General features: G+C 48.7%; 1 protein-coding gene across 1 annotated transcript in view; it reads left to right on the top strand.

Annotated features, from left to right (window-relative positions):
• Positions 1 to 3,515: 3,515 nt before the first annotated feature.
• SLC39A10 (solute carrier family 39 (zinc transporter), member 10) overlaps positions 3,516 to 23,320 on the top strand; it is a 48,938-nt gene continuing 29,133 nt past the window's right edge. Inside the window, exons 1-4 of the mRNA XM_015405584.1 lie at positions 3,516 to 3,537; positions 9,356 to 10,407; positions 13,401 to 13,608; positions 22,171 to 22,340. Coding sequence (XP_015261070.1) covers positions 9,364 to 10,407; positions 13,401 to 13,608; positions 22,171 to 22,340 — 1,422 coding nt within the window. The 5' untranslated portion in view covers positions 3,516 to 3,537; positions 9,356 to 9,363. The remainder of the gene's footprint in view (positions 3,538 to 9,355; positions 10,408 to 13,400; positions 13,609 to 22,170; positions 22,341 to 23,320) is intronic.

Below are 23,320 nucleotides of genomic sequence, written 5' to 3'. Positions count from 1 at the left end.
TCATGATTTTAAATGGCCCCATTTGATGTAGTGGTTAAGTGTGTGGACTCTAATCTGGGAGAACCAGGTTTGATTCCCCACTTCTCCACTTGCAGCTGCTGGATGGCCTTGGGCAAGCCATAGTTCTGTCAGAGCTGTTCCCTCAAGGATAGTTCTGGAAAGAGCTCTCTCAGCCCCACCTACCTCACAGGGTGTCTGTTGTGGGGAGGGGAAAGGTAAGGAGTTTGTATTGTAAGCCACTCTGAGACTGAGTGAAGGGCAGAGTATAAATTCAATCTCCTCCTCTTCCTTCTTCTTCCACATTAAACCAAAAACGTTATATCGCATACACTTCTTTCATGGTAAAAACCTCTTCCCTGGGCAAGAACTATTAGAGTTGACTCCACCAAGAACCTGCAGTGGGTCAAGTGGTTAAGACGCTGAACTGCAGGCTGTGGAAGGTCAGTAGTTTAGCATTTCGAGACCCGAGTTGCCGCATGACGGAGTGAGCTCCCGTCTCTAGTTCCAGCTCCTGCCAACCTAGCAGTTCGAAAGCAAGAAATTGCAAGTAGATAAATAGGTACCACTTCGGTGGGAAGGTAACAGCGTTCTGTGTGCCTTGGTGTTTAGTCATGCCGGCCACATGACCACGGAAATGTCTTTGGACAGCGCTGACTCTTCGGCTTGGAAACGGAGATGAGCACTGCAACCCTAGAGTCGGATTTGACTGGCTTTCAAGCAAGGGAACCTTTACCTTTACCTTTATAGATGGAACACTCTGTATGGGGACAGTGATGTTCTGTATTCTTGGTGTGGGGGGGCAACAGTGGAAGGGCTTCTGGAGTTCTGTCGCCTCAGGTGGACCTCTACTGATGGCACCTGGGTTTTGGCCACTGTGTGACACAGAGCGTTGAACTGGATGGGCCATTGGCCTGATCCAACATGGCTTCTCTTACATTCCTCTGAGGGGATTCAATAAACATATGGAGCAGAGGTCCATCAGTGGCTATTAGCCCCAAGGTACAGATGGAACACTCTGTCTGGGGAAGTGATGCTCTATTCTTTGTGCTTGGGAGCAACAGTGGGGAGGGCTCCTGGAGTTCTGGCCCCACTGGTGGACCTCCTGATGGCACCTGGGTTTTGGCCACTGCGTTGGACCAGATGGGCCATTGGCTTGATCCAGCATAGCTTCTCATGTTCTTATGAACTGTCTTGAGAATTAATTGAAAATAATTTCCCCCAAAGACCAAGTGCTATTTGGAACTGATTATTCAGAATGCCTTGTCTTTGATAGGAAGGCTCTGAATTCGCATACCTATATAACTCACTGCTTGCAAGCTTCCATGAACTCATATGAATACATGAATCTACCTTATACAGAAATCAGACCCTTAGTCCATCAGGGTCAGTACTGTCTACTCAGACTGGCAGTGGCTCTCTGAGGTCTCAGGCAGAGGTGTCTCCTGTTAACTGGAAACACAGAGAAGGCAACCTCGGACTTTCTGCATGACAAGCAGATGCTCTTCCACTGAGCCACGGCCCCTCCTGATCCGTGGGAACTTACTGAGTTTCTGTGATTCATTTTTATGGTCTGAGAAAAGCTTCCCTGAACCTTAAAGATGTCTGTATCAAGAGGGTATATATCCCTCATCAGACTTAAAGCAAAGGAACCATCCTTGTTAAATACTCACAAGTTGTGGTACTTGTCTTGGCTGTTTTTCCCGTCCAAATTACAGCACTTGGAAAGCAGTGCTGGGGCATATTTTCACCAGGGTTGAATTTCAGTGTGTGTGTGGGGTCAACACTCTTCCTGGAAGTCCTCCTCTCATCGTATCTCTTGAGAGCACTTTGGAGTCTCAATTGGCTGCCGCTTCAAGTTCCCGCTCTCTTTGAATAGCTCTTTCCGGAAACAGCTAAAAATCAGATTTGGCTTCATAACTACGGCAATTGAGGGGCAAACAGTAGGGCAACCATATTTTGGAAAGCAAAAAAGAGGACATATTTCCAACTGACTACTTCAAAGAAGTGATCACTATGACAAATCCCATTTTAAATACCCATACTGTTTAAGCTGTGACCAATGCTCCCTCTAAGCTGTGGAGTTTTGTGAGCAAAAATTCTACTTTCTGAGCTACTGGACTTAAAGTTGTGAGTGAGAGATTTGGCTACTGCATAAACTAGTTTGCTCTGGAGCCATCCTTCCTTAGTTAAGACAGAAATCTGTGAGCTGGAGGCTAAAAAATTGTGAGCTGGCTCACACTAACTCAGCTTAGAGGGAACACTGGCTGTAATAATTGCTACTAACTAGGGGTGCAGTCAGACGATGGGCCAAGCAAGAAGTGGCTGCACTCTTATTTTAACTGAATCCAATTATGCCGGAGAATTTCATCTAGACATCCCACCTGCAACCTGCTGCACTGCACACTCACTCCGTGGTTGAGCGATCACACTTGCTGTGCGGTAACCATGGAGCGGGCGATCAGGCAGCATTTTTAAATTTTATTTTTGCGCATGCACATGTGATCAGTCAGAGTGCAACTCCGTTTTGACAGTGCGGTGATCCTTCCAAGGTTCTGAGGTTTTCCCGTCCAAGGGATACTGTGACGTTGCTTGGACTATAGTTCTGGTGATGGAATCATGGCCACCGAGATGGGAGTGGATCATGTTCATCAATTTTGTTATATAAGCTAAAATGTGTTAATTGAATTTCAAATAAATGTGCAATTAATTGCTGGTGTTTTGAATTTTATTGTTGTTATCTTCCTTAGTGGGTCATACAAACCGCTGTTTCTGAATAATGCTTTTTATAGGGGTAGGGTAGGTGGTCCTGGGGATGTGTTTATGGAACCAAGCGGGCCGTACCCCCAAAATGTTTGGGAACCGCGGAGCTAGATCAATGCAGTACTATCATATGTGACCAAGTCTTATCTCTTGCTACCAGGATTGGATCTGGATTCGAAAGAAGGCGGTATCATTTCTGAAGCAGGCCTGAGCACCGTCCACAAACACAATTCTGAACAAAAGTTTCAAATTGAGGCTGTCCAAAGCAAAGGAGATTATAAGAAGAGAAGAGCCACCATTCCAACAATGTGTTATCTACCACTGGGCCAGTATTCATATTAGAGATTATTCAATAAGAGCCCTAATAATAAGTTGGACAGTTTTTCTCAGCAGTAAGCTACTTTCTTACAGGCTCTCCCCAAGATAAAGAAAAAGTATTTCTTAGTAGCTTGTAACTAACTCTTTTCTCGTGGAACAAAGTTTGAGTCCAGCGGCAGCTTTAAGGCCAACAGAGGTTTTTTTCTGAGGATACGCTTTTGTGTTCATGTGTACTTTTTAAGATATCGCTTGAGATACCTGTTAGTCTGGGCTATCCAGGTCAGGGAAGATTAATATTACTAGGGCATTTGTATTAGTACATATATTTTTGAAGACTTTTACATTTTGGCCTTTAAAAAAGAAAATAGCCATGCATGCAGACTGGCAGTAGAGAGAATTCAGCAGACGGGAACGATCAACAAGTGGCACGTCTAAAACAAAATGTCTCGTCAAGAAAAGGTACAGTCTAAAATTAGAGATGCATGACTACATTTTCCAAGTACAGTTCAGTTCTGCTGTATGTGGTAGTCACATGAAAACCGATCATGAGCCAGCAGGAAGGGTTAGGATCAGAGGTGAAATGTGTGGAAGGAACATTGTCCAGGCAGAGCGCATGGGCTACTTTGAACTTCTATGCTTTGTGAGAGAGTTCATCCGTGTAGGAAGAGGGAGAAAGCTCTGCTTCTAACAGGCAAGACTTTGGTAATAGCCAAAATGGCTTCTCTGTAAAGGGTACCTTAATTGTGTCTCTCAAAGGTAGTGTAAATCTGAGTTGCATTCATACTGCTTGGCCACGCCACAGGCTGTCATGGGAGAACCTTTGCCGTTTCTTATTTCATCCATTGGCTTAGTTTCATTCCTTCATCATAAGAACGTAAAAGAAGCCATGTTGGATCAGGCCAATGGCCCATCCAGCCAAATGCTCTATGTTACACAGTGGCCCAAACCCAGGGGCCATCAGGAGGTCCACCAGCAGGGCCAGAACTCCAGACGTCCTCCCACTGTGCCCCCCCAAGACAGAACATCACTGCCCGAGACAGAGTGCTCCATCTGTACCTTGTGGCTCACAGCCACTGACGGACCTCTGCTCCATATGTTGATCCAGTCTCCTCTTGAGGTTTTCTATGCTTGTAGCCGCCACCACTTCCTGCAGCAGTTATTTCACTTTCCTTGCTGTCACAACTGATGATCCTTGCCTTGCAGTGAGCGCCTTACAGCTGGGAGGCACACACCATCAAGGCAGGGATGGGTAAGGAGTTAGGCTGGCAACCAGCAGGAGGGCTGGGGGTGGGCAGGCAGGGATATGGGGTGGGCACGACATCACTGACATCTCTTTGGTTTCCAGCAATTCCTAGAGAGCCAGTTTGGTGCCGTGGTTAAGTGCGCGGACTCTAATCTGGGACAACCACCCGGGTTTGATTCCCCACTCCTCCACTCGCACCTGGCTGGATGACCTTGGGCAAACCATAGTTCTGACGAGCTGTTCTGGAAAAAGAGCAGTCTCTCTCAGAGCTCTCTCAGCCTTGCCTACCTCGCAGGGTGTCTGTTGTGGGGAGGGGCAGGGAAAGGAGTTTGGAAGCCGCTCTGAGACTCCCTTGGGAAGTGAAGGGTGGGGTATAGATCCAATCTCTTTGTGGCGTAATGATGTCACTGATGACACCACTTTTCAGTTATTTTTCTCCTGCAGCCGCTCTAAGCGGAAGAGGCAACAGAGGCCTGGCAAGTCTAGTAAAAGCAGGGGTCATTTCGTAGACAAAGAGGTGCAGGAGCTCATTAGCATAACTCATTTGCATATGCCACACACCCCTGACATCACCGGAAGTGTGTCAGAAGGCAACATCCACCGCTCAGGCTCCACTGGACTGTTTTGGATTGCTAGCTATTGGGGGGGGGGGACGTGCAGATCTCGCAGAGGAGGGAGAGCTTGTACCTGAATAAAACGTGGCCTTAAAGGTGCCACTGGACTGTATTTTTTTTGGGGGGGGGGGTTCTGCAACTTACCTGGCTGCTTCTTGCTCTGAATGAGGGCTGCTGGGAGCAGGGGGCGGGGCTTGTTGCATCTGCCCGCCCCCTGGGCTCCTTACTGCCGGAGCTCCGCTCCTGTGCGCTCCTGCAGGAAATGACCCCTGAGTAAAAGTAAGGCCCGGGGTTTTAGATTCCTGTCTCATCACCTGTCTTTGCTTTGCTGAGAGAAGCATGTGGCAAGATGAGAGTTGAGAATTTTGAACCTGAGTGTTTGATCCTGTGCTCTGCAGCTTCATATTGCTGTCTCGATAGTCCCTTAACACTAAGCAGGTCAAGCCCTGCATGGGGAAGTGAGGCAGCATAACCAAGTCAAGTATGAATAAAGTCTTCCCAAGCATTTCAGAGGTTTTTGATCTGTTCTGGAGATATCTGCAGAAGCTTAATGTGTGTGATATTTATGGGAGCTCAAGCAGCTCTTGCAAAAGAAGAACAGGAGGAGATTGGATTTGTGCTCCGCCCTTCACTCGGAGTCTCAGAGCAGCTTACACACTCCTTTCCCTCCCCCTCCCCACAACAGACACCCTGTGTGGTAGGTGGGGCTGAGAGAGCTCTTTCCAGAACTGTCTATGAGAGAACAGCTCTGACAGAACTATGGCTTGCCCAAGGTCATCCAGCAGGTGCGAGTGGAGGAGTGGGGAATCAAACCCGGTTCTCCCGGATTAGAGTCCACACACTTAACCACTACACCAAACTGGCTGGGTTACACTAGTGGAACACCCGAGTCCGGCATCCTATCTCACACGGCGGCCAACCCGGTGCCCCAGAGGGCAGAGCATCTGCTTGGTATGTAGAGGGCCAACGAAGAGGGCACAGAGGTCAAGGTTTTTCCCTGGTGGTGCTTCCCAGCACTGGGTTTCAGAGTTCTTGCTGCCTCTGGGTGTGGAGGTTCCCTTTAGTTACCCAGGCTAGTAGCCAGTCATGGCCCTGTTCTCAGTGAAGGCTTTGCAGTCTGTGCCTCAGTCCAGAGTTTCGCATGCTCTCGATACTGTGTGCGTACGCAGCTCTAGCATACGCACCTTCCCCCGTTCTTCAGAGGAATGTGCATGCGGTTCTGCTTCCTCGTCAGAATGAGTGGGGCAGCCCTCAAGGGTAGGGGAAATGTTCTACATGCATCAGAGCTCCAAGCTTGTATAGATCTGTTGGATTGGGTCATTGGGTTAAGGAATGGGTGTGATGAATTTTACGCGCACACAGAAGCATGCATGAGATCGGTATGGTTTACGGGTGTGCAAAAAAAAATTCGGCCCAATTTGGATTCGGCGGAATTGAGGCAGAATCAATTTCCGCCGGCAGAAAGACTCCGGCATGTCAATTTCAGCAGTACAAGTGGATTCCTAAGTCTTTTGGCCAGCCGAATGTAAATTTTGGCCCCACTATATCCTATGGGCCATTGGGGCCATTGAAGTCAATAGTGAAAACATAGGGTATATTCTGGGGGTTGGAGGGGAGGGGGTTGGAGGGTTGCCCCCATCCCCTCCATTGTTTTCTATGGTGGGAATAGAAAACAATGGAGGGGATGGGTGCAACCTGTTTGGAGGCTCATAGAATTGGACCCTCTGGTCCAATGTTCTTGAAACATGGTGGGTATCTCGGGGAGAGGCTCCAGCAGCTACCCTGCAAGTTTGGAGCCTCTCCCTCAAACCCCCTCCCCTCAAGCCCCCAGAATATACCCTATGTTTTCACCATTGACTTGGTCGAATTGCTGCCGAGATTTGGCGACAAGTCGATTCAGATCAGAGAATCTGACTCGGCCCGCAGCAGACCGAAAGGGGCCCGAATGGGCCATTTTCGGGGGGGGTGTGTTCGGTTCAGATGAATTGAAGGCACATCCCTAGTATGGTGCCTTTGGGTGCAGGAAGTGCATTCAAGGCAATGTACAAACTTATCAAGCGTGATGAGAGTTAGTATGATGGAGGCCTGAGAAAGTGGGCTTGGGCAAGAAGATTGCAGGCTCAAAGCCTCACTAGGCGGGTTTTGACTGATTACTGCCTTCAGCTGAATTCCAGTTTTGGAGCAAGAACACGGAGGGGCTGTGGCCCAGGGGCAGAGCATCTGTTTGGCATGCAGAAAGTCCCAGGTTCAGTCTCCAGTTGAAAGGACTAGGCAGGTGGGGATGTGAAAGACCTCTGCCTGAGACCCCCAGAGAGCTGCTGCCCGTCTGAGTAGACAGTACTGACTTTGATGGACCCAGGGTCCAATTCAGTAGAAGGCTGTTTCACGTGTGTTCGCTGTTCAGAGTTCCTTGGAGGGTATGTGGTAAATGAACAAACAGTTGAATATCTTTGAGGTTGCATCCGTATCTCACGAGTTCCTGGAATTTCCTTGTGGCCTAACTTCTGGGGTCATTCAACTGTTGTGCCCGTTCTTTCCTCCATGAGGAATTTTTGTTGGTTTGTTTTTTAAAATTGCATTGTGTCTAAGACCACAAGGCAGGCGATATGTTCATAAATAATTAGGTACTTGTTCTGGAGGTCTGTCGGCGATGTAAGGGTACATGGTGGCTTTACGAAGGCCCACGAATGAACAGAACCCCTTTGTAAGCGGCACAGACTTCCTCCCTTGAATCCCTTCCAGCTTTTGACATGTTGGCAGTATGTAACCTCAACGAGGTTAGTGGAACGTCATTCCGCGTTTATAAAAACTGAGCAGGTAAAGCCGTGAGTGGAAGAAGAAAGGCTCCGAAGGCTGATTCTGTTCAGCGTTCGCGCTTTCTGCAGTGAGTATGGATGCCTGTGGTTTGTGTTTATCATATCCTTCTTTGTGTCTGTGAGATTTGTGGCAAGCCTGACTCTTATTTCTTTCTTTTTTCCCCCTACTTCTTTACCGTCAAGTCATAACTGACTTACGGCGACCCCGTGGGATTTCCAAGACAAGAGACATTCAGAGGCGGTTTGCCATTGCCTGCCTCTGTTTAGTAACCCTGGACTTCCTTGGTGGTCTCCCGCCCAAATACTAGCCCGGGCCGACCCTGCTTAGCTTCCGATGAGATTGGGCCAGCCTGGGCCGTCCAGGACAGGGCAGTAATTAAGTGCCATCAGGTCACAGCTGGTTTCTGCGACCCCGTGGGGTCTTCAAGAGCCAGTTTGGTGTCGTGGTTAAGTGCACGGACTCTAATCTGGGAGAACCGGGTTTGATTCCCCACTCCTCCACTTGCACCTGGCTGGATGACCTTGGGTGAGCCACAGTTCTGGCACAGCTGTTCTTGAAAAAGCAGTTTCTATCAGAGCTCTCTCAGCCCCACCTCCCTCACAGGGTGTCTGTTGTGGGGAGGGGAAGGGGAAGGAGTTTGTAAGCCGCTCTGAGACCCCTTTGGGTAGTGAAGGGCGGAGTATAAATCCAATCTCTTCTTCTTCTTCAAGACAAGAGATGTTCAGAGGCGGTTGGCCATTGCCTTCCTCCGTGTAGCGACCCTGAAGTTCCCTGGTGGTCTCCCATCCAAATACTAACCGGGGCCGACCCTGCTTCGCTTCTGAGATCTGACGAGATTGGGCTAGCCTGGGCCATCCTGGTGATGGATAACTCTGACTCTAAGTAAATTGAAATCGTTGTGTGTTGTGCGGTGTTCTAATAAATGGGCATTGGGTAAGAAACCATGAGTCACTTTTACGTCCTACTTTTACAAGGGAGAGGAAAAAACCCTCTTTGATCATAAGACCTTTTAATTAAATAAAATAGAATTTCTCCCCCCCCCCTTTCTTTCTTGTAAAAGGCTTTTATTTGGATCTGTATAGGTACCATCAAAGAAATTGGTGGCTGGCCAGTGTTCCGTAGACAGACTTTATGCCTCGGTTCCTTTCCCATTGTTAAAAGAGTCTGGATGGTTGTAGTCCAAAACGTTCATTCTCAGCTTCATTATTCCTTGTAATTGGTTCCTTGGAATTAGCCAATAAAGTCCAAAGGAATCACTGTGGTTATTCATTGAAGTAATGCGCAAAACATAACTCGTGACACTTTAAAGACTAGAAAATATATCGTGGTACAAGTTTTTTGTGAGCGAAAGCCCAGACGCTTGTGTTGCACTGTATTCATTAGTCTTCAAGGTGCCATGGTTTTCTTAACAGTAAGCACTGATCATTGGATGGTTATCTTCTCAACAAGAAATTATCCTAATGTTCTATGGTAAGGTTTATAATCAGTGATTTATAAGGGAAGTTGCTGCTTGCTTGAATGTTAAGGAGCTGACCAAATGAATGCCTGTTCCGAAATATTTGGAGGCTCTCTTGAGATGATTTTTTCCTCCCTTTTCTTGCAGAAACAGAAATGAAGGTACACGTGCACACGCAATTTTGCCTCATTTGCCTGCTGACGTTTGTCTTCCACCAATGCAACCACTGCCACGAAGACGGGCACGAGCACCATCATGACGACCATCAGATCTCAGAGTCCACGTATCTCCAGAACGGAAGGACGGAACCCACATCAAACAAGGAAGCCGAAGACGCACAGAAATACTACATTGAAAAACTCTTTGACCACTACAGCGACAATGGGAAATTGTCCTTTTGGGGTCTGGAGAAGCTGCTGACGAGCCTTGGCCTTGGGGAAGTGAAAGTCGTGGAGATCAACCACGAGGACGTAGGCCACGATTACGTGTCTCATCTAGATGTCATAGAGGTGCAAGAAGGAAGGCACTCGCACTCCCACAACCACCCTAACTCTCATAGTCACTCAGGTTCAGAAAACCAGACTGTAAGTGACAGGTCTGCCAGGAGATCCCAGAAGTGTGACCCCGAAAAAGAGGTCACCGAGTCGTCTTTGAAATCTAACGGCAAACGTGCTCATGACCATACCCTCAGGCACCACGGGCACCACCACCACCACCCGCACCGCCATCTTGGTCACAATGGCAGCCACCATTTGCATAACGATTCCGTAAGGGCCAGTGACCACGGGGAGCCGAGTCACGAGCCTTCCACGGAGACCAACACTACTCAAGAACAGACTGAAAAAAAACCGTGTAAGCCCAGGAAGCCTACGAATAAGAAGAAGAGCGGCAACGCGCTGATAGACACGACACAAGCCGTTGCTCCGGACCGTGACTCCAACGAGCAGTCCGAACACAATCGCGTTCACAAGCATGGCAACGCGCACCATGCGTCCGCCTCGCACCCGCAGCTTCAAGACTGTGCTAGCGACCATGCGGCTGCTCACGGGCATCAGGATCCCAGTCCAGCCAGCGGAGATGGACATCACCATGCCAGAAAGCGGGAAGCCCCCCATAAGCAGATCAGCGTGGAAAAGCAAGATATCTTTTCTGCACGGAGTCACAAGGATCATCATGAAGATGAACATCATCACGAAGAGGTCAGTGCGACACCCGTAGAACCCCGCAGGCCTTTGTCGTTTTGGCTGTCGAGCCTCAGCCAAATCCTGGCAACCTCGTAGGTCTTTGGAGGCCAGAGATGATCAGAGGTGGTTTGCCATGGCCTGCCTTTGCCTAGCAACCCTGGCCTCCCTTGGCGGTCTCCCACCCAAATACTAGTCAGGCCTAACCCTGCTTCGCTTCCTAGATCTGACAAGATCGGGCTCGCCTCAGCTATCCAGGCCAGGGCACGCAGGCCTTTAGTAATGTAAAATGTTCTCTACTCCAGAGCTCCCACGCTCAGGGCTAAGCCTCGGGACTGTGAAAGTTTGCTTTCGCTAGAACGAGCTTGTAAATTATTCTCTCAGTTGACTGTGGCCAATAAGGCGCTTTATGGCCAAATTAGTTTTTTAAATTTTTATTATTATTATTTTGCCTAAAGATAACAATCATACCTCTGGGAAAATAGGCTAATACAAATTTGCGTAGGCTAGTGAATTTTGTGGACTTATCAGAACTGTTCCAAACTATACTGGCACGGCGTATAAAACAGTAGGAATTATCCTGGCCCCACACAAAATAGCTTAAATTGAATAGTAGGCATTTTGAGATTCCTCTTTACAAGCGCCTCCCCTCTCTTCAGAGTGCCGAGAGGATGAAAGAACTCGATTTGCTACCCTGAGCTCCTAGGAGGGGTGGACGAAGTGAAGATGCAGTGAAAGGGTAACGCTTTTGGTCTCTCCAACTATCCTGAGGGCAACCCGCTTTCAGGGATTCACAGATTTTGGCTGCCAATAGTAGTCAGCCAGAGTATGTGGGCTTCTCGGGCTGTGCCCCCCACCCAGTGACAGCGGGGTGGGTTTCAGCATCAGATGCCACGTTTGGTTTTCGTTGCTGTAACCAAATATGTTTAACTCCGAAAATGGTCTGCATCCCAGAGACTCCCAAATCATCTAAAAGTGCCACCACTAAGAATTAACAACCAAAACTCTATTGAAAACAATACAACACTGTAGTCAAATACAACACCAGTATCAATGAAGTCTCAGAAATGGCAAGATTCCAGTTGCCAACTGACCAAATAGGATGTAGTTAAACAATCCAACTAACCAATGGCGGAGACATCCTATTCACCCATTACAGTGAAAATGATTCTTATATTGAATGAAACAATGAGAAAAACTTTTCAAGCCTCCCACAGGAGTAACCCTGGTGATAATCTCCTGGTCTCCCGTCCGGGATAATAAGCTACAAGAAATTAGGAAATAATAGATAAGGAACACTCCTCATTCTTACTGTTATTTCTGAATGTAATTATTCTGCATTGTTGTTGTAATTGTAATTTTGAATGTTATTGTTCCCAAGTGTATAGGCTGTCTCAGCCATTGGTTAGTTTGATTGTTTAACTGCATCCTATTTGGTCAGTTGGCAACTGGAATCTTGCAGTTTTTGTGAGTTCATTGATACTGGTGTTGTATATGAGTACAGTGCTGTATTGTTTTCAATAGAGTTTCAGTTGTTAATTCTTACTGGTGGCACTTTTATATGATTTGGGACTCTCTGGGATGCAGCCCATTTTCGGACTTAAAACATATTCGGTTACAGCAGCTCTCTTACTCCGCTGTCCTTTGCTGTTTTTGCAATTTTACGTTTGGTTTTGGAACTGCTGAGAGTGCCCTGGGCACGTGGTGCAGGTTCAGGGGACACGCTGCGCTGCTGCCCTCGGCTCCAGAGGAGGACTGAGACTTCTCTGTCAGCTCTGGTTTTGAGGTGCTAAAGGTGTCTCCGAGGTGCAGCAGGGGAACGCTCCAGCCGTCTTCCCAAACTGGAAATTGGGGGCAGAGAATTGTCCAGACTATTTCCAAGGTGCTTTGAGCACCTGTGAAGCACGGTGGGATTCCTGCAGTGATCCCGTCTCTCCCCCCTCCCCCCCCCGCTCCAAGTTGAGGGAGCCTGGCATTTGCCCTGTTGTACTTCCAAGGTGCTTGGGCCACCAGTGAAGCACGTGGCAGCCGTATGGAAGATCCCAACTTCCTTCTTGTCTCCAAGACTGGGTGGGGAGAGCCGTGGCTCCTCTGACCAGGAAGTGATGGTCTTTTAATCATTGCAGGTTGAACTGGTGACTCTCCTGGTTCTTGACTGGGTGGGCCGCAGATTTAAAGTAAAACCTGAGCGGTATTTTCAATGAGTGGGATTTCCCTTCCCTATTGGGAAGTATTTTTGCTTCTTTTCACTAGGTAGGGAGGAGTATTCTGTACTTAGTAGACTCTCTAGGCTTCTGGCAATACTGGGCTGGAACCAAACTGTTAATGGAAGGTGGGAGATAGTTTTGTCAGTTCCCCCACCCCCCCACATACACACCCATTGCAGACCCCCGATTTGTCCCCCTGTGTTTCTGAGGGTCCCCTATCTCAGAGAGATCAGTGGGCTTCTGCAGGAGCAGAGATGAAGGCAGAAAAACCCCTGTTGCACTGCCAAAACCATTTAGTTGGGACCCTACCCAATACACCCAGATCGTTTATATTTATTATTTATTTAAGTAATTTAATTTCTGTCACTCCCACCTTCCCTGTGAACGGGCTCAGGGCGGCTTACAACATGAAAATTATAACAGCGATCCCATTAAAATTCTAAAATTCTCACGTTCAGCTGTTTGTGGACGGAGTGACTCTCACTCAATTTGAGAGCCAGTTTGGTGTCGTGGTTAAGTGCGCGGACTCTAATCTGGGAGAACCGGGTTTGATTCCCCACTCCTCCACTTGTAGCTGCTGGATGACCTTGGGCAAGCCATAGTTCTGACAAGAGCTGTCCTTGAAAAAGAGCAGTTTCTGTCAGAGCTCTCTCAGCCCTGCCTCCCTCACAGGGTGTCTGTTGTGGGGAGGGGAAGGGAAAGGAGTTTGTAAGTCGCTCTGAGACTCCTTTGGGTAGTGAAGGGCAGGGTATAAATCCAATCTCCTTCTTCAATTTAATTGTCTATTTCCTATCCTGTTCGCAGTGTCTAAACATCACCCAGCTGCTGAGGCATTATGGTCTTCGCCCCAATTCTCCAATTACCCCCCGTTTGTTTACATACCTGTGTCCCGCGTTGCTGTACCAGATTGACAGGAGACTCTGTATCAAACATGACGACGATCTGCTGATTGAAGAGCTGAGCAAAGGAAAAAACGCATCCCTTGAGCATATGGATAAAACAGGCGCATCAGGTGAGGGGGGGGTCTAAGTGTTTCCGCAGAGCAACGTTTTGTAATTTATGATATTTTGTCATTTTATTGTCACATCCTATGTGACGTATATAAATTTAATGATAATAATAATAGCAACAGCAATAGTTAGTAGTAGTAATAACAACAACAGCTTGCCAGGATAACCTGTTTGTTCCTTTTCTCTCAGCCTTGCTCCTGCAGTTTTGTATCAGTGAGTAAATATTCAGTGCAGAAATTGTAAGAACATACCAACATAAGAGAAGCCAATGTTGGATCAGGCCAATGGCCAATCCAGACCAACACTCTGTCACACAGTGGCCAAGAATGCCAGGTGCCATCAGGAGGTCCAGCAGTGGGGCCAGGACACCAGAAGCCCCTCCCACTGTTGCCTCCCCCCCAAGCACCAAGAATACAAAGCATCGCTTGCCCCAGACCGAGAGTCCCTGTCTATATCTTGTGGTTAGTGCCACTGATGGACCTCTGCTCCATATGCTTATCCAATTCCCTCTTATAAGTACAGAAGAGAAGCCAATGTTGGATCAGGCCAATGGCCCATCCAGTCCAACACTGTCACACAGTGGCCAAAAACACCAGGTGCCATCAGGAGGTCCAGCCGTGGGGCCAGGACACTAGAAGCCCTCCCACTGTTGCACCCCCCAAGCACCAAGAAACAGAGCATCACTTGCCCCAGAGCCCCTATCTACACCTTGTGGCTAATAACCACCGATGAACCTCTGCTCCATATGCTTATCTAATTCCCTCTTGAAGCCGTTCATGCTTGTAGCCGCCACCACCCCCTGTGGCAGTGAATTCTACGTGTTCATCACTCTTTGGGTGAAGAAGGACTTCCTTTCATCCGTTCTAACCCGACCGCTCAGCCATTTCATGGAGGGCCTGCGCATTCTCGTATTGTACTGTCATCTCATGAATTTTACAGGTTTGTTCCGCTTGTTACTAAAAACACTCAAGGTCCATCGGACCCATGGACAGGAGCGCTGGAGGGGGAGGGCCCCCCCGTAGAGCCCGTGGTCCGTTCTGTCCTCAGGGTCAGGGGTGGAAAGTCCCGTCAAGTCACATTTGACATACGGCAGCCCTGTAGGGTCTCCGAGGCAGAAGAGGTTGCGTAGCAACCCTGGGCTTCCTCGGAGGCCTCCCATCTAAATATTAACGGGGGCCCGACCCTGCTTAGCTTCTGAGATCTGACGAAGTTGGGCTAGCTGGAGCCCACCCAGGGCAGGGTGTTCTTAGGCTTATGCTGACACACACGCCCGTCCAGGTTTCTTGGATCTCACCCCCATGTCTCTGGAGGGGCCCTGCCCCAAAGTGACTCCATCCAGCATGTCCCGTGAGTCCACAGAGTGTTATCCTTCACGCTGGGGCCAGCACACTCGAAGCTGTTGCAGCAGTCCTCATTTTTTAAAAACAGCTTCCTGCAGCAGCCGCCCCCGAAGACCAAATTCATCTGCAGCAACCCACTGTACGGATTGGGACGCTTTCTCTGTACCCCCACAGATGACTGTTGCTTTAATCCGGAGACAGTCCACTGAGTATCGTAGCTAGAATTAAGACGCTGCAGACAAGTTGCTTGCCATTCAGAAGCAGCTGCTGTGGGGAACCACGGCACGAGCACTCCACAGAACAGCCCTTGGGGAGGGATGTCACCAGCCCTTACCCCAGACCTCATCACGTGTGCATCTCGGCACAGGGTGGGGAATTTCTGTTTGAGACTTGCTGTTCGACACAAGAAAAGAGCAAGAGTCCAGTAGCACCTTAAAAGAGTAACAAAGTTTGTGGCAGGGGAAAAGCTTTCATAGAATCATAGAATGTTAGCGTTGGAAGGGACCTTGTAGGTCATCTAGTCCAACCCCCTGCACTCTGCGGGAGCATCACCGAAAGAGAGCCCTACATACCTACAACATACCCGAAAGATGGTCGGCCAGCCTCCGCTTGAAAACGTCCAGCGAAGGAGCCTCCACCACCTCCCGAGGCAGTCTGTTCCACTGCTCAACCATTCTTACAGTTAGGAAGTTTCTCCTGATATTTAGCTGGTAACGATTCCCTTGTAATTTCCACCAAAGGGCGGTTCTGAGTATCTACGGGTGCCCCTGGAGGACACTCCTGCTCAGCTCTCTTCTGATTGGCCACACAGTAGCAGCAGCAGCTACTTCTCAACGATGGGGGTCTGTCTGTCCATCATCCCCCTCCCCCCAGTTTTTGCACTTTTACGTTAGAATTTGTCGGTGGGAGTTTTCCACAGAGCACCGGCCGTCGCATCACCACATCATCTCTAAAGCTGCCGCAGCTGCTGTAACTTTGTTGGGGGCTGGGGGAGCCTTGGAGGGAATTGCCCTTATTTTGGGAATAATGCTATTGCTAACGACAAGTATTGATTAGTTGTTTTTGCCAGCGCTTATTAGCATTGTCAGAAACGAAGCCCGAATTAAGAAGGTCCTGATAGATGTTAATGATTGCCAGGGAAGTGTGGCCCCGGTGGTGATTATTTTTAATGACTGCAGCGTCGTTAAGAAAGGTTAACTTTTTTTGCGTACAACTCTCCTAGCGTGGCACAAGCCACTACCCTCATTAACTTTGCTCAAAGATTCCGTAAGCCAAATAAACTCCACGTGCTGCATACAGTAGCAAATCGTTTTGTTTCACAGGGTAGTCTTGTTTTAGTCCGAGCTGACCCCCCCGGTTTAATTGCCAGGAGAGCTTCTGAAAAGGCCGCTAAGCGTTTTCCTGCCAATTAAAAATGTGGAAAAGGGTGCATTTTAAAAAAACCAAACCCGAACCCCCCCTCCTCTCTACCCCACCTCCCATCGCCTATACGCCTTTGAACCAAGTTAATTAGAAAGTTTCCACAGATGAGCGCTTCTTTTTAAAAGAAGCATTTTCTGTCGAGATAATGAGGGAGGGAATTGATGAATAAGTAATCCGGAAGACCTTTAACATATTAAGTGACCTAATTTTGCAGAATAAGTGAAACGCGCTGCGGGGCTCGTCTGCGCACTTTGTGGAGGGGGCGTTGCAAGCAGAAACTTTACAGCGACAAAGAAAGGCCTTCCGGTTCCTTTCGGCGGCCTGTGGCGTCGCCCCGGTGGAAACGTCTCGAGGAGCTTTTTCAGCTGCCCAGCAGAGCAGGTTTGGGGTTCGAAACCCCCGTCGCACCAGTCCTTCTCTGTTCTCAAACGGCCTGTGCTTCGCAGCGCCCAAGAAGGTTTCTGGTTCTTCCCTCCAAGCCCCCTCATCGGGTCCTTCCTCCTCCATGCCGTCCTCTGCTCCTCAGCCTCCGGTGACTCTGGACCCCGCTTCCCTTTCCGTTGACCCTGGCTTTCTGCTTGCTGCCTTGTCTTTCGGCTGCACGTTTTAGCCAGCGGGTTTCCTGTTAAGCCTTGTGGATGTAAAAGGCTTTTCGCCCAAGATGCTGTATAGTGAGATGCTTAAACTCGGCCATTGTGCCAGGGTTGCTGAACAAACGGTACCCTTTCAGCCGCAGAACTGGCCTTAAGGCTGTTTGTGAACGCCAAGGTGCCAGCTGTTCCGTTGCCAGCACGTTGGCCGAACACCTAATCCTTTAAGCCCGTCTTCCCGTGGCTTTATTCTCTGTGCCTCCTCAGGAGAAAAGGCAAGTTTGTGTGTCTCTCTCTGTGTGTGTGGAGGGGTTGCCCTCCTGCTGCTGGTTCCTCAGACACATCCCGCTACTCTCAGCTTGTGGGCAGTACGTCTAATTCCTGATCCATTGGAGTTGTTCTTGTTCAGTCGCACAGTCGAGTCCGACTCTTTGCGACCCCATGGACCAGATCCCGCCAGGCCCTCCGGTCTTCCGCCGTCCTCTGAGGTTTGCTCAACTTCATGTTCGTTGCATCTATGACGCTGTCTAACCATCTCATCCTTTGCCGTCCCCGTCTTCTTTGACCTTCAATCTTTCCCCGCATCAGGGTCTTCTCCAGTGAGTGCTCCCTTCTCATTAGGTGGCCAAAGTATTTGAGCTTCAGCTTCAGTGTCTGGCCTTCCAGGGAACAGTCAGGGTTGATTTCTTTTAGGATTGACTGATTTGATCTTCTTGCAGTCCAAGGGACTCTCAAGAGTCTTCTCCAGCACCATAGTTCAAAAGAATCTATTCGGCGGATCAGAGAGTTGGAAGGGACCTCCAGGGTCATCTAGTCCAAACCCCTGCACAATGCGGGGAAATCACAAATACATCCCCCCCACACACCCACAGTGACCCCTGCTCCACGCCCAGAAGATGACCAAGACACCTCCAGGATCCCAGGCCAATCTGGCCTGGAGAAGAAGTGCTTCCTGACCCCAAAGTGGCCGTCAGCATTTCCCTGGTCATGTTAGAAGGGGCCACGAGAACTAAGCACTGAGGCAGCCCTTCCCGCCCTCCCTCTCGTGATCTGCCCAAGTTCACAGAATCAGCATCGCTGTCAGATGGCCATATAACCTCCAAAGGAGGAGAGCCCATCACCTCCCGAGGAAGCCTGTTCCACCGAGGAGCTGCTCCTAAAGTCAGGAAGTTCTTCCTGATGCTTACCTGAAAACTCTTCCAATTTAATTTCAACCCGTTGGTTCTGGTCCGACCTTCTGGGGCGACAGAAAACAAGTCCCCGCAGCATCCTCTATAGGGCAGCCCCTCGAGGACTTGAACATGGCTATCATGTCACGTCCCCGTCGTCTCCTCTCCAGGCTAAACGTCCCCAGCTCCTTCAACCTTCAAGGTGGACAATAAAATCCACTTGCAAGTCGCCTCTACAGGCCAGGGGTCCCCAGCCTCTCTGAGCTTGTGGGCACCTTTATAATCCTGACACAAGGTGGTGGGCACAACCACAGCATGGCCATGGCAGGAGGCCGAGCCACACACACAGAGGATGCCCAAGCGCAGGGGAAGAAGAGGGATACATTTTAAAAAAGAAGTACTCTGGGGAAGAGGATAAAACCAGTGCTGTGCTGGCAGCTGCTGTTGAAACGACGGTTCCTTTAATCTGCCCAGCCAATTGGATCTCTAATGGCCATTTAGATGTCCTGCTGGGCAAATGCTCCACCTGGCCCTGCCCCCTTTCTAAAAACGGTTGGTGAAAAAAGGAGTTTGGCTGGCACCCTGGCGTCCATGGGCACCGACCTCGTTAGGCACCCCAGCTATAGAGGCTACAAATGTCCGGTTTTATTTATCGGCGACAGACCTCCCCAAATGTCCGCACAACCGAGAATCCTGCTTCATATGACATATTAAAAAATGTTTCACAGCCTTGGGTGGAACTGCACGCTGCATGGGAATTGGGGATGCTTTAAAGAAGGGCACCTCTGTGTCAAATGCTCCCCCTCCACCGTGCAGGATCACTCACTCAGTAACCCTTGTCACGTTGTGCATTTCCTCACTGGGGGGGAGAACTAGGCACGGTGGAAAGGGCCGTCAAGTCACAGCCAGTTTACGGTGACCCTGCAGGGCTTTCAAGGCGAAAGACATTCTGAGGTGGTTGGCTGTTTGGTGCAGTGGTTAAGTCTAATCTGGTGCAGTGGTTAACTCTAATCTGGGAGAACCGGGTTTGGTTCCACATTCTTCCACTTGCAGCTGTTGGATGACCTTGGGCAAGCCATAGTTCTGTCAGAGCTGTTCTCTAAGGGACTATTCTGGAAAGAGCTCTCTCAGCCCCACCTACCTCACAGGTGGGGAGGGGAAGGGATAGGAGTGTTTGTAAGCTGCTCTGAGACTCCGAGTGAAGGGCGGGGTATAAATCCAATCTCTTCTTCTTCCACTTCTTCTAAATAGGGGGTTAATCTTTTATACTTTCTGTAAAGAACTACTTCCCAGAGTTGGTGAAACTTTAATCAATTGTGTGTTTTCTTACACTGAAGTCTTCCTCTTGACTGTTTGTTTTAGCCCGGAGGACAGTGGCTCTGTGTGATCGATTGTATCTTCCTGTAGTCTTCCTCTTAAAAGAGTAGTTCACATTCAGAAACGTTGATGAAACAGAAGAAACGGGGAGCGAGGTTAAAACTGTGATTACACAAAACCAAGCACATGCTGCAGGCCTTTCAGGGGTGGGGGGTGGATGAGGCACAGCCCTCCCCAGAAATGTTTCCTCTAAGCTCCACAGTGTTGTGAGCGGAAATTCTACCTTGCGAGCAAAAAAAGGCTAGTAGCGTTAAAGTTGTGAGCGAGTCTATATTTGACTATCGCGTAAATTAGTCTTTTAGAAGATTATTTCCATGGCCTTGTAAAAATCTCGGAATAAATTATTTCAAATTATATTTAAACTGCATTTTAAGAATAATTTTATAAGAGGAAAAAGAAAGAAGTCAAATGTCACCCACCCCTTTCCACTATATGGGTAGACCTGGCCTCTGGAGGACACCCTTTCCACTATATGGGTAGACCTGGTCTCTGACCAACACCCTGCGCTGAGCCTTAGAAAACATACCAGCACTTGGGGGGGGGGGGCTTTTGCAGTCTACTTTGTCTTTTTTTAGTGAAATATGACAACCAGCATTACAGGTCAAGTATAACAGAGGTGGAACAATCACCGTGAGAACCCTGCCTAACCTAACAAACAGGAAGTTGCTGAAATGTTGTCCATCTGCCCAAACTACCTATTCAAATATTTATATCCCACTTTTCCCTGTAACTCAAGGCAGTTTACAAATCATACTGCAAAGCAAAATAGGGGTATGAAATTTTTTTCCCCACCTCCATTATAGCCTATGGGAACCATTATAGTCAATGGGCCCCATAAACTATAATAGGGAATTGATCCGGGAGTATCTGGGGCTCGGGGCGGGGAGGCTGTTTTTTGAGGTAGAGGTACCAAATTTGCAGCATAGCTGCTGGTGCCCCTCCTCAAATCCCCCCCCCCCCAAGTTTCAAAAAGATTGGACTAGGGGGGGTCCGATTCTGTGAGCCCCAGAACAAGGTGCCCCCAACCTCCATTGTTTGCAATGGAGGGGAAGACGCCTAATCTCAGTTCACTTGTAGGCTGTGCTGCCAGCTAACGTGCTGTGCAGCAGTGTCCCCCTAGCTCAGCTTAGAGGGAACATTGTGAGTCCCCAGAAACCTCTCGTCGACTTTGCTTGTCTCAGATGGTGAAGCTTTGGGCCCTGGCTCAAGAACTGCGATAAACATTTTAAAAACCAACAACGGAACATGTAATCCGAATGTAAAACTGGAGGAAAATACGACCATTACGTACGTGTTGTCAGAAGAGGAAGTGTCTCTGCGTTTTGCCAAAAGGTCTGCCATGTAAGAAATGGAAAGGCCTCCTGCGTGAGGGGTTCCACGGCACCCCTTCCACGGGACCCTCCCCCATGAAGTTACGTGGAAGGGTGGGTTCCTGTAGTCAGCCCCCCTCTCGATGACCTCAGGATCTGAACTGATGTGTACAGTTGGAGGTGGTTCAGTCTGCCCTCAGAACGAGTTGGGATCTGAAACAAGCCCCCCCCTTCCGTTGATCTGCTTGTATCAGGCGGAATTCTGCGACCCCCCTGCTGCAAAAACTTTCATCTCCCGAGTGGTGGAAATACCTGAGAAAAGCTTGTAATGGGCGCACATTTTGGATTTCAGTTTCTGTCAATAAAGCGACACATGCGGCATTTGGGATCGTGAGGTTTATGCGAATGTTTGTGCTGATCAGAATAGGGGGCGCAATTCGAACACAGTGAATGCTGCTCGATCGTTACGTCAGAAGGTGCCTCTAGTTATGTGCCCAGAATTTTTATTACTGGTATCCCAGAAGTTCTCGGTGGGAGAGGGAGGGGCGAAACACGGCATGATTAGAATGTGGGATTCGCTGCCAGAGGATGTAGTGATGGCCACAAGAATGAACAGGTTTCAAAGGCGATTGGACAGACTGATGGAGGATGTCTATCAATGGCTACTCGTCATAATGACTGAGGGGAACCTCCACATTCAGAGGCACTAAGCCTTTGAATCCCAGAGTCTTGAGGCAACGTCGGGGGAAAGTCTCAGCCTGTATGTTCTGTTGTTGGCCCTCAGAAAGAATTGGATGGCCACTGTGTGATACAGGATGCTGGACTAGATGGACTATTGGTCAGATCCAGCAAGGCTCTTCTGTTCTTATCAGGAGAAGACCTCGGCCTCTGTGCCCTGTTGTTGGCCCTCCAGAGGAACTGGTTGGCCCCTGTGTGAGACAGGATGCTGGACTAGATGGACCCCTGGTCAGATCCAGCAAGTTTCTTTCTGATGCTCTTGTGTTGTATGTTTACTGTTCTGGTACAACCCTAATTGACCTCAGAATAAGTTAAACTGACCCCAAAGCAAGAACACAATTCCATTTTGTCTTTGATGGCAGCACTCAAATCGTAAGGATTTAAAAACAACACCCCACCCCACCTCCCCCTTTTTGGTCAGATGGATGTTTCATGTTTCAGATTTCACTCCCAGATTTACAGCACGTGAATTTCAGCAAAGAGCAGGTTCCTGTCCGGCCACTTGGGTGGGAGTCCTTGGAGCAGCCACTGCCGATTTCAGACCCTCCCGTTGATGAGAAACAGCCTTCCTGATTAATCTTTTTTTGTGTCTCTCCCCCCTCCCCCCCGCTTCCGCAGCCTGGATTTGTGGCATCATTTCTATCACGGTCATTAGCCTGCTGTCCTTGCTGGGGGTGATCTTGATCCCTATCATTAACCAAGGGTGCTTCAAATTCCTTCTCACCTTCCTGGTTGCTCTGGCGGTTGGAACCATGAGCGGAGACGCGCTGCTTCATCTGTTGCCACATGTAAGTTCTCTCCCACCTCTCCCAGTTCTGTCCCTTTCCTCCTTTTTAAAGCTTCTCGAGCACTGTCGAGCGTGCACGTGCGCACCCATGCTGGAGATGTCCACTCATGTGCCCCTTTTGCCGGCATGCCCACTTTTGGGTGTGATCACAAATAAGAACAAGCTATGACAGACCAACTGATAACAATTACTTCCAAAAGCATTTTGGCCGTTCTGTATAATTTCCACATAAATGGTGCAAAACATGCAAAGTTATTCAGTGCATGGCATAGAAGTATACAATCTCAATTTGGTATTATTTCAGAAAAGATTCACTCAATAGTGTTCCCGTCCGTATTACAAAAATTAATAAACGGGAAGAGTCTCCTAAGCAGTGTTCCCTCTAAGCTGAGTTAGCGAGAGCTAGCTCACAGTTCTTTTAGCCTCCGGCTCACACATTTTTGCCTCAGCTCAGGGAGGATGGCTCCAGAGCCAACTAATTGATGCAGCAGCCAAATCGCTTGCTCACAACTTTAATGCCGGTAGCTCACAAAGTAGAATGTTTGCTCACAGGACTCCACACCTTTGAGGGAGCATTGCTTCTAAGGGGTAAGGGGTGCATTCAGTACACACAAATCAGCCGCTTCAAATCCTCTTGAGAAGCGTCCTGCATTCAAATCAAAGCAGCTTCAAATCCGTCCTTGAGATTGTATTTTTCCGTGCTACACACGGCATACCTTGGCATGTTTTGTGCTATTTATGTGGAAATTATATAAAATTACCAAAAATACTTTTGGAAGTAATTATTATTAGTTAGTCTGTCACGGTTTTGTTCTTATTTGTGATAGTTGGTTCCGTGATTCTCTCTCTGTTTGGTTGCTTTTGGGTGTATACGTAAGTATGTAAGATTCGAATCCAGGAGCCCCTTAGAGAAGACCAACTGGATTCTCAGGGTATCGGCTCTGGAGAGGCAGAGTTCCTTTGGTCAGATGCAAGCAGGAA

The sequence above is a fragment of the Gekko japonicus genome, unplaced genomic scaffold (genome assembly GCF_001447785.1).
Source record: "Gekko japonicus isolate JY-2015 unplaced genomic scaffold, Gekko_japonicus_V1.1 scaffold3002, whole genome shotgun sequence".
Classification (NCBI taxonomy): Eukaryota; Metazoa; Chordata; class Lepidosauria; order Squamata; family Gekkonidae; genus Gekko; species Gekko japonicus.
The sequence above is the reverse complement of the archived record's forward strand: the minus strand, read 5'-3'. Positions and strand labels throughout refer to the sequence as shown.